Source organism: Penaeus japonicus, unplaced genomic scaffold, assembly GCF_977035675.1.
Source record: "Penaeus japonicus unplaced genomic scaffold, GWHDUDI00000001_assembly GWHDUDI00000005, whole genome shotgun sequence".
Classification (NCBI taxonomy): domain Eukaryota; kingdom Metazoa; phylum Arthropoda; class Malacostraca; order Decapoda; family Penaeidae; genus Penaeus; species Penaeus japonicus.
In genome coordinates this window covers 37457318-37469169 of record NW_028234407.1, presented here as the reverse complement: position 1 = coordinate 37469169, position 11852 = coordinate 37457318, and the positions used below count along the sequence as shown (strand labels likewise).

At 40.2% G+C, this 11852-nt stretch overlaps 2 protein-coding genes across 3 annotated transcripts in view; both read right to left on the bottom strand.

Moving 5' to 3' along the window:
- LOC147471866 (uncharacterized) overlaps positions 1 to 5389 on the bottom strand; it is a 9514-nt gene extending 4125 nt beyond the window's left edge. Inside the window, exons 1-2 of one of the 2 annotated variants that reach the window (XM_086537372.1) lie at positions 5073 to 5389; positions 210 to 508 (exon numbers count right to left, since the gene is read on the bottom strand). In XM_086537372.1, coding sequence (XP_086393498.1) covers positions 446 to 508; positions 5073 to 5321 — 312 coding nt within the window. In that variant the 5' untranslated portion in view covers positions 5322 to 5389 and the 3' untranslated portion in view covers positions 210 to 445. The remainder of the gene's footprint in view (positions 1 to 209; positions 509 to 5072) is intronic. The other variant, XM_086537373.1, reaches the window with a different exon arrangement.
- The window catches only part of LOC122265212 (uncharacterized), a 15391-nt gene extending 4125 nt beyond the window's left edge, over positions 1 to 11266 (bottom strand). Inside the window, exon 1 of the mRNA XM_086537371.1 lies at positions 8950 to 11266. Coding sequence (XP_086393497.1) covers positions 8975 to 9649 — 675 coding nt within the window. The 5' untranslated portion in view covers positions 9650 to 11266 and the 3' untranslated portion in view covers positions 8950 to 8974. The remainder of the gene's footprint in view (positions 1 to 8949) is intronic.
- Positions 11267 to 11852: the final 586 nt, after the last annotated feature.

The window sequence follows — 11852 nt, the reverse complement described above, 5'->3', positions numbered from 1 at the left end:
GGGCAGCGACAATTCTTCTAATTGGTCAGGGAGCTGCCCGACCCGGCGGTGATTGGTCCACGTGGTAATGAGTGCAGGACTTTGGCCACGCCTCCGAACGTGGGCATTCAGGACTGACCTGGAACTGGGAGACATTGTGTTTAAGTAACTAGAAATATTTAATTATTGCTTCGATATGAATTTTGATTCTTTATCATATACAATAATACCTTCATATCGCTCGACCACGTTACCCCAAATCGTCCCGATTTGGTAAGAAAATTAGATATAACGAAAAGAGAATGCCAAAATCAGCGATACTTAGCAGAGAAAACAGGAGATCCGTGATCAGTGGAGCTCTTGAAAATATACGAAGAGATCAGGAAATGCCGTGGCAACGTCTCGATTATTGCACAAGATCACACGGTTGTGCAATCAGTGCAGGCTTCGAGATGGGCTGCGCTGGTTACAGGATTGACACGTCTGGTTGACATGCCCTTCTGCATCCATCACTATCGTATCTGAAAAACTTTATACACGTAACTAGTGCAGACGATAGTTGTAGAGGGGACAGGGTAAAGGGCGTAGGAGCAAAAATTATGCAGATGCATGTTATAAGATAATTGATAATAGTAGTTATGCATTAACTAGGTGAATATAACATGCAATATAAATTGAAAAGATATCAAAAGTATGTATACAATAAGGTCATTGCTAATTATTTACATATCATTATGTAATAATGCTTAAAAACAATTTAAAAATTTAGCAAGTAAGTTATGCTAAGTTATAGTATATACTCATAAATTGGTATATCCAGTAATGATTAATATAGTACAAAATACAAGAGTACGACTTGCGAATAGGCATCGGGTGATGCGGTGACTTGCTCGTAGTGCGATGCAACCAACACGCGACCAAGCTCGAATCATCAGCCGTGCAAGTCAGGTATCTGTTTAAGATCAGACTGGGGAAAAGGCATTAGGAGTCCCGGGTTGCAGGATGAACCCGAGAGTTGCAACAATGCAAGGAGTTGACTGCATCAGGAACCGTATACAGCATAGAATGGTCCTGGTAGTCGACAGATATGGTAGTTACCAGCAGGAACTATCTGCAAGGTATAGCGAAATTAGTATTTCATATTGAAAAATAATCATATATGCAACATAATCATATGATTTGGCAATAACAAGAAATAGGAAGTATTTACCTGAGTTCATGTTATTTGCTGACAATACTTACGCAGTAGCAAACTGGATTCATCGAGGGATGAACCATGTGCAAAATATGTGTGCTGCGATAAATGATGAGTATGCAAAAATGGTAAGTTAAGATGTAATTCTTCCATTTACTAACTGAGTCTAGTCCTTCGGGGAGTGAAGGCACGGCATGTGAGCCAAGGTCAGTAGCAAATTAGAAAGAACAATGTAAATGTGTATGATGCATGTAAAAAAAATAATAGCCAAATTACCAACCATATCTAATCCTTAAATAGGCGTGACCGGAAGTCAAGATTTGAGGCAAAGTGGGTAAAAAAAATATCATGAATATGCTTATGAAAGAAAAAAAATAATCCAAATATCAACCGAATCCTGTCCTCAATTAATTAGAAGGCACGACATTGAGTCAGATTGGATGAGACTGGAAAAATTAAATGTTAAATAAGCTGAAATAAAAAATATTATTAATATAATATTGACCTGGCGGTCGTTCCGTTAAGGAATAGGTGATTTACCTTGTTTGACCATGCTAGTGGTCGGTAAGATCATGCGCCAAATTGAACTCGTCCCGTGGGGAAACGCTGTCTTAGCTCGAGAACAAAGATAAATATGATGAATTAGACTATGCTAGGATATTTCAATTGCGTGGCCGAACTCGTCCTTCTGAAATAAGGTGCGGCGTAATAGCCAAGATCGGGGCAACTGAAAGAAATACCATTAATATGTGCATAGCTAATAAAATGCGGAGTTAGCAAGCCTGGAACGTCTGATAAGTGATAAGCGCGCTGTCTCTGTTTGAGAGAATTAATTGTGACGTCAGGTTGTCAAGATCTCCTAGGCGCGTTGCACCGGAGTGCGAAAAATTAACCCGTAATTCGCGGTTTATTCAATTGTGGTACCATAGATACGCGGAATTAGGGTGTGAGATGCATATGCAATGGGCGTCATGCAATGAAGGCCCGATAAGTGAGGTACAGTAGCTGGAGAAAGGCAAATGTAAGCTGAAAAGCTATAAAATATGAAATGATAAATAAACCTTTTCCTGACTGGCCTAATGAACGTCGCGTTCAGTAATATCATGATAAGATATTTGGCGTTCCGATTTGACCCATGAAATGTTTCGAAAGGTCGGAAACTCGGAGAGGCCTATGATGATAACATATATGTTTAATGTTGTCGAAGTCGACAATTGCTTAGAATTAAAAATAATGACAATCATATCATACGATGATCAAAGTTACTTGCAATTAAATTATGAAATATGGAAGTAACAATAATCAATAATGCAATGAAAAATGCAAAGATAGTCGAATATGACTATACAACGAAATAGGAATAAAGCTAAGAAACGAACATGCATCTGTCAACATTTCTAGCTAAATGTGATGATAAATCATAATATGAAGCGGTGAAACATGTTAAGATATGAAATAATTGTCATAGAGATTGCAATGAATTAACAATCATAAGTACACAAAGTCATATGAGTAACAAAATTATCAAAAACATAGACTGTCGAATGTTGAGAAATATATAGAATTTCACAAAGACAGTACAAATTGTTAATCCAATTATCGGATAACAACGTGACCGAGTGAGGTCAGTAGTGTGACCATTAATCGAATCACAAATGACAAAGTATGTCATGTTACAGAAGATGCAGATATATAGTCATGCATTAAGAAATATACAAACGTATATGCAGACAATAAAATAAATGAAAACGTAGAGAAAATCAGAGTTAAGACACATATAATTCTTAATATGTTAACGATTTTCTTACAAATTCACACGTGCAAGAATGACATAGGATAAGGTCACATACAGAACGCGGTCATGAAGTGACCGAGGGTCACATGTGATGCTATCCCCAATATCACACGGTCATTAATTTGATTACAAGGGACAGAATGGTCGCGAGAAAATATAACACATTGTCAAAGTTTTATGTTCAGATTGACCATACGAACGGGTCAAGGGTCAAGTGAGGTCAGGTCATATGCAAAATACATTTAATAATTAAATGCATATGAAAGCAAGAATAAAATAAATTATATTAAAGTCCCATAATAAAAGAGCAAATATAATAAATCTTAACGCAAAGTGAATTACATTTCCACGAATACATAGTATAAACCATATTCAATAAAGGAAAATATATAAATTCACAAGAAAAATAATCACACTAAATCAAAGAACGAATCAGAGTCAAGTAATTTGATAATATATTTTTGTTCGAAGAAATACGTCATGTTAAATTTCGCATAGGAACGAAAACTTAAGAAAATCACACAGACTTTAGAAATTCTACATAAGAAATTTCGAAGTTATTGCCATAAGAATATGATGTGATTTACAGTTATTTACTTAACTAACGCACATAAAAAAAATCATGCATTGTAAGTAGAAAAATGTAATTGTAATTTCACAAGATAACGCAGAGCAATTAAAGCGTAGAATGATATAATAAGTAAACGAAACAGTTATTTTATCGGTTTCGTATGAAAGACTAATGTCACACCTTTATGTGAATTTCTACGAGAATACGAATAACGTTGAAACGTTAATAATAACAAACGTAAAATAACATAGAATAATTGTTAAACATTCGTAGCATAGTAAAATGAACGAATAACGTACACATCGGAAGACACATAAGATAATGATGTGAAATATTACGTTACCGAATGTTAACGAAAAGTTATTTATTGAAATTAACGAAACGATACGTATAAACAAAATTATCACTAATTAACAAAAGGAGAATAGACGAAAAAGCGTGGGAGGGAGGGTGGGAGAATGACGGGGTGGAGTTTGCAATAAACAGGGAGAAAAAAAATGCAATGGGGAGGGGGCAGGGAAACACAGGAGATACAGTGTCTAGCAACCTTAAAGTGACTTACCTTTAGTTGCTGAGAGAAGAGAAGTGGTAGCTTTACTGCGATTGTCGTGTTCCTCTTAGTGCTGACGTTGTTCACGATCACAAAATACACACTTAGACAATACTAACGTGGCGATAATTGTCCCAACCGTAACCATATGAGGCGGGATAGACAAGGGTTATTTAAGTACGCGCGAGCGGTTCACGACTTAAATAAAAATTAGGTTAATATTCTACACTTTTAACCTAAAAGGAGGAGGTACTTCTCCAGATAACACTAACTATGTCACGTAGTGAAAAAAATAGAACGAAGAGCCACTAGTATGCCTAAATTGTGCAAAAAAATAGAAACTAGGTCCTATCAATTTGTTATTAATCGAACAGAACCGAAATATTTGTAGCGAGCGGCCTACGAATATTTATAATCAAAGACATATAAAACTAATTAACGACGTGAGGTTCTTATCTTGCACTACACCAATTTATGTGACGAGCAAGATATATCAAAAGATGAATCCCATTCTGCCACCAGAATATGTGATGAGCAGAATGAATCTCACCGCTGACACCAGTTTATGTGATGGGTATAATGATGTGTCCCTACTACGACCAGTTTGTGTAAATTGTATATATCCTAAATACTAACACTATTTGTGTAATTGACACGACGGGTCCCGTCCCGGGCACCCGAATATGTTGCGAGCAGAGATTGATCTAATTCCCACACATAATATATAAAGGGATGATGTTAAACACGGTAGCGAAAACATTAACAATATATTATAAAATCAAGATATATATATAACATTATTTACAAGGGAGGCACGATATATATATATACAAGGGGGAAGCTAAGCCTATCGCAAAGCTAATAATACCTGAGCTAAAGATATATCAATAACCCTAATATAAACACAACACTAAGGAAAACACAGACAATGCACAGTATATGGAATAAGCTAAGTCACTAAAGGCACTAAAACACTGACTACCTGGAATCCTTGAGGAGGTGAAGGGAGAGGATGACCTCTCGACTTGAAGGTCGAACTATTTCTGTCTAAATCTATCAATGACCTATTTTGAGGAGGATACCGGGTCAGTACGAGGGGCAGCGACAATTCTTCTAATTGGTCAGGGAGCTGCCCGACCCGGCGGTGATTGGTCCACGTGGTAATGAGTGCAGGACTTTGGCCACGCCTCCGAACGTGGGCATTCAGGACTGACCTGGAACTGGGAGACATTGTGTTTAAGTAACTAGAAATATTTAATTATTGCTTCGATATGAATTTTGATTCTTTATCATATACAATAATACCTTCATACTCGCGCAGTTATGTACCCTCCTGTAATTATGCAAAATATTGTATATATATATATATATATATATATATATATATATATATATATATATATATATATATATATATAACACCCTGCTCTGCTTCTAGACTGTAAGGATCCATCAGTGACGCATTCACCACAGTAGCAGATGAGTTTCCGTAAAATTACAGGCCTCCCGTTGGCGCGCGAATAATCCTTCAACAACTCTTTATTTTTTAGATACGCAAAGAGGCGTGCACTTTCTCTCGGTGATAAATATAACGATCCAAACTGTTTCTAGTTGGCTGTAATTCCTCACGCAGTTGGTCGTCTGCAGGTAGTTCCTCTGTTTTATGGATTTCTGTTGCCCTGCGCCTCCCTTTTCCCTCTTTCTGTTTGCATCTATTCTTATATGGATCCCCTACTGCAAAATCGATTACGGCAGTGGGATTTTCACTTAAAATTTATTCAAGTATCTACGAAATAACAATTAATACCGATTCAATTTCAGTTTCATTATCATTATAGGAATGCAGTTTAACTACTGTGGACTGCGATATTGTTTACAATACTTTGACCTAACCGGCCAAAGTTGACCCAGCCTTGGCCTGTTGAGCAAAAGCCGACCCAAAGTGAGTCACAGTGTCTTAAACAATCCATATCTACGTATCTATTGTAAGCAATGTCAGTACCCCTGATTGTTAATTTTCTTTTCAGTCATGTTTCTAGCTCATATCTCAGATACTCACAAGATATTACCGTGTCTCTGAATTGAAATTGGCTATAGGAGGGATATTGCATATTTTTACAAGTGCAATTATTCTTGTATTAGCGTGGATCGATATTTGTCAAGCCATTCGCAATACATTCTTTTATAAGCCTTTTTTTCCGTTTTTCATAGATAACACACTTTTAAAATATAGATACAGTGCTATTATCATTATATTTGTTTTATATACCAATATATCTCTGTTAATCATATACTTAGCAATATCAATGTAACATTTATTACTATTGTTACGCCGGCCGCCTCGTCTATCTGCCACCAACACGAGGCAAGCTAGGCAGACGGCGTGCTAACCACAGGGTCGTGAAAACAGAACAGCTCCAATAGGCACCAAACACCACAGCGTCCCAGAACACCACGAGAGGGGAACCCACGTGGAGAGGCAGGGCACGAAATAAACACGCTCTAAAACATCTATCCTTTATTTCTACTAGTTCTTTACCCGTACACTTTCTATAGGCACAATACAGGGGGAAACCAGCACATCACACAGCACAATACAGCTATAATAGGGCAACACAAAGTATCTCAGTCACAAGGAGCACACGCGAGGTCTTCCCTGGGGCAGCGCCTAACTCCGACTGTCCTGGCTTTGTTCCTTCCGCGCCGCTTGCCCCGTCTCTTGTATCATGTTATCCTGTTGACACATGTTTCGCACAGAGACAAAGACCCACTGGCGTAGCACTATCCCCCCCTATCAAGCAGACGACCCGTCTGCTCTGATATGCCTAAACATGAAATAAACAACAGGAAACATAAAGAAAACCATTCCTCAAAAACAAACAAAATTCTTTCAAAACAAAAGAAAACGTAATGGTAAATTAGTTCTCAGAAATAACATAAAAATCTTTCATCCAGCCCGGCTTTCTTCGCTCTCGCTGGGGTCGCTCTGGTGGAGGTGTGGGCGGTGGCAGGTTGGCAGTGGCACCCAAAGGGTTATCTCCTGCCCCAAGACCTGGCTCATGGTCACCATTGACGTCTGTTGCATCGCCCTCACCGTCCAAATGCTCGTCCTCATCTCGGTCAGCGTCCGCCACGTCCTCATCGCCGCTACTGGGGCTTACGTCATCTTTTTCACCATGGCCCCAGGAGTAACTTCCTGGCCCATGGTAACGCCACAGCCGGTCCACGTGGACAACAGACGGTCGCTTTCGCCCTCTGCGAATTCGATAGGTGACATCAGAGAGGGCCGCTACCACCGTGTACGGTCCTTCCCAGGGGCTCTGTAGCTTCGGCGAGAGCCCTCGTTTCCGACGCGGGTTATGCATTGTACCTTGCTTCCCTCATGCGCCGGTCGTAGGTCTCCTTCATGGCTTGGCCAGCTACCTTGAGCTTGCCACGCACTCGTCGGTGTACCTCCGCCAGGTTCTCCTGCAGTGCCGCTGCATAGCTGGAGGTGACAGTTGGCAAGTTCACGTCGGGTGGCCGCCCTGTGGCCAAATCCACTGGTAGCCTGAGCTCACGGCCAAACATGAGTCGGGCAGGTGTGAAGTCTGTTACCTCGTGCACAGCAGACCGGTAGGCCATGAGCATGGCGGGCAGCTTGACGTCCCAGTCTTCCTGACTTTCTTTGCAATATTTGGCTAACTGTTGAGCAAGGGTCCGGTTAAACCGCTCCACCATACCATCGGACTGTGGATGGAGAGGTGTCGTCCGTGTCTTGCGCACTCCTAACAGCTCACAACACTCACGGAACACTCGTGACTCAAACTCACGGCCTTGGTCAGAGTGCAGTTCAGAAGGCACACCAAAACGGGTAATGAATTCATTCACTAACACGCCAGCCACGGTCTCGGCCTCGTGGTTGGGTAGTGCATATGCCTCAGGCCACTTTGAGAAATAGTCCATTACCACACAGATGTATCGGTTCCCTTGTGGCATGAGAGGCAGCGGACCAGCAATGTCCACTGCCACCCGTTCCATGGGTGCTCCCACACAGTACACCTGTAATGGGGCCCGGTTCTTTCTAGCGGGGCCCTTCTTTGCACTGCACACATCACACGCTCTACACCACTCAGACACGTCACTTCTCATGCCCACCCAGTAGAAGCGTTGAAGGCTCAGGGTCTTTTTCTCACCCAAGTGGCCACTGGTAACTCCGGCATGCAATTCCCTCAGCAACTCAGCACGCATGGCCCTGAGTACTACAACTACCCACGTGTCACTGTCCACTTCACTCAACGGCACCCAGCGCTTCACTAACACACCGCTTTGATCCATACATAGACACACGCACACGCATACATATATATATATATTTTTTTTTTTTTCGTGCACATACATATATCCATGTACATATACATATATATATATACATATAAATGTTTATATATATGATTATATGTATATGTGTGTGTGTTTATGTATGTATGCATAAACACATGAATACTTAATTTCGCTGTAAACAACTCTGTCTGCTTGGCCTTGAAGCCCGCGATGACTCACCATCCGCGGGACCGGCTTCTTGTCAGGAACATGTTCACTAAAAATTCTCTTCCTTTATAGGTGATCATACTTTTTTCTCATACGAGTTATTTACGTTGATCTTAATGATTCAAGTGTTTATAAACACATATATATATACTCATACATACATACATACATACATATACATACACATACACACACACACACACACACACACATACACATACATGAATGCATTTAGGTATGCGCATTTATGTCTATTGTTGCATTCTTGCATAAATACACATGCCTACATGAAGACATAGATCATACTGTAGGCCTATATTGATTCTTACCTCAGTGATGTAAAGGCTCGAAGCCCTACTGACATTCGCAATCAGAGTCACTCTCGACCATCCTGCTCTCGAGGACGAGCTTCCCAGCCTCGTAGAACCACAGCACCACCTCCTTCTGCACGCTGTTATTCCTGGCCGGCGCGCACAGCTTCCCTCCAAAACCACAGTAGCTGTACACATCGTCACATTTTTCGATCGTTATTTGCTTCGGGTGGAAGTCCCTGTCCAAGATGTGATCTTTCGGTCTAAGCAACGAGGCCATGTTCTCCTTATGCGGTGTAAGGTGGCATCCTAACGCCTGGAGCGATTGTGTTTCTCGGTTAACAGCTTCTAGCAATAGGCCCTGAGATTCGTGGTCAGAGGAGGTGGGCGATGGGCGGAAGTCGGAAGGCGATTGCGTAACGTTTGGAATTCCTTCGGTAGAATGGCTGATGTGGCTACTGATGTTATTTAGTGTGGCATTTTGGTCCCAAGGCCCACTGTCTCCAAAGTGATATAATACATTTGTTATGAATAAGTAAGTTATAAAAGCACATCCCAAAAATGAAACTACGCTTACAGACACACGAACGATTATCTTCGCCCAGTTATACATCTCTTGTGAGATGCTAGTTGTAGTTGTTTTCACTTCGTCCTCGCGACAGTCCGCGTCCAGCACAACTGATGTGGAGAAATTGTCCTTCTCGCTATTATTTTCCATGTTTCCTATGCAACAGGTAGAGGGAGTGTGTAGTCAACAAAATCACGAACAACACTGACGTCTGCCGGAGACTCGCGGGGTATTTATAGACAGCGCAGAGAACGTTTGCTCGAGTACGTTTGACACATCATGGGCGCCGAGTTCGTTCGTTCGTCAGAGTTGCCACTGTATCGCCAGTCAGTGAGGATAAGCGTTTACTCACCGATCGTCTTCCGTTCCGTTTTCTTTCATCACTGAATGTTCACGTGAAACTAATCTAATTGTTATGAATATTATTATATGTTGTAACTTATTAAATTTATTTCATTTAAATAGATTTTCATAACAGAAATAAAGGATCACAAATATATCCTTAGTTTTGCAAGATTTATTTACAAACATATTACTTCCAAACAATTTACAAAATATATAATTTCCACTACAATTTACAAAATATATCCATAACAGTTAACAAAATATATGATTATCACAGGAACTAACGTTTTCTTTTATATGCGCCACCCTACGGCAATATCTACAAAGTGTAATGTAATTTGTAAACAACCCTCTTCTCTCCACGGACTTCTCCCGGAATACACGCTTATACGTAGTAGCTGTGTTTCTCTGATCCCCACATCAATTATCTATACATTGACAAGCCAAACTTCCTTAATTTACGCATAGAAGATGACATCTTCCACCACCTCAACAGTATGTCTCTGCTTTTCTTGTCAAGCAGTGTCTTTGGTCCAAGAAATGAGGCAAAATACCAAAGTTTGTTACCAAGAGCAAATCGTTTTTTAATTTCCTTTGCCATCTCCTTTGAGAAATCACGACACCGACCTTTAGCATGATTAACTGTATTTGCATTACTGTAGTACTGCTCATCCTGGAGCAGCCCATGCACAGCAGCACCTAAATAAATTTGATTTAGTGGAAGGTGATGTTCAGAACATTCCGGGTCAAAGGTTGATAGGTCAGCTCTGTCGACAGCGTCTTTGTAATAAAAACTATATAAAACGTTTATGTACAAACGAATGAGGCTTATGGTAGGCCCTTCTCGCTGAAAAAAGGAGGTTCATCCGGTTAAAAAGAGGTAATACTGAATTCAAAAAAATAAAATACAGATAAAGATATGGATCTTTAAGACTGGTGAATCATTTATATATTTCTTAATTTTTCTGTTCCATCGAAAGGAGAAAAATATTCTTTTAGTGCTTCCCACTGTTCCAGTACCACTGCCTGATGAAGGGACAACCATCGTGTTTGGCAGGCATGGAGGATTTTATGAGGTTTAATCTCTAAGAATATCTGTGCCTGCTTGAAATTGAATTGTCTCTTTGCACTGTGTGAAAAATGTATGTATACATTCCGGATGAAATCTTCACAATGGCGTGGCAAAGATTTTACTGCCTCTGATGCACACAATTGGATGCTGTGGCAAATACATCGGAAGATTGTAATTCCAGGTGCCATATTTCTTAATCTACTAGTGAGGGAGTTGTGCTCCCCCATTATATTGCTCGCCCCATCAGCAGCAAAACCTACCAGGTTCTCAAGGGGTATCTCGTTGGCATTTAGAGTTGCTACAATTAAATTATATAAATTTATCCCTGTAGAGCCAACCATTTCATTATGAGGTCCATATATGTCAATCAGGTCAAGTGTGCCAGTTTTGATCTGTTGGGCCTCTGCATCATAAAATTTTACTATAAGAGTTAGGCATTTTGTGCTACTAACATCGGTCGATTCACCTATTGTTATTGAAAATTTATTTGACCTAAGCTTAAGAGCGAGTTCTCTTGTAATACAATTACCCAGAGCCTTGGTTACCTCAGAGCACTTGGTCTTTTTCATATGGAGGCCTTGAGCTATTTTGGAATCTGGGAAGATGACTTTACACAGCTCAATCAGATGGTCAGCAAGTGTGAATGGGAGGTTATGTTCAGCTAGGAAACATACCATTAGTATTGTGGCGAACTTAATCCCAAAAAGAGATCCTGAGCGCTGCTGGTTTGTGGGCCGATTTTCTAGCGCAGACTTTCTCTCCAACCGGATTTCCTCACACTTCTTATGAGACTGTGTTCCCTGAAAGAAAAAAGAAAGTAGTACTAACAGTCCAAAAAGTCACACGTTTTCCTAAAAATGGTACCCAAGCACAAATCAGTCTGGCATTAATATGAACGAAATTTAATTGCTTTAGTGACAATCTTTGATAAGTCAT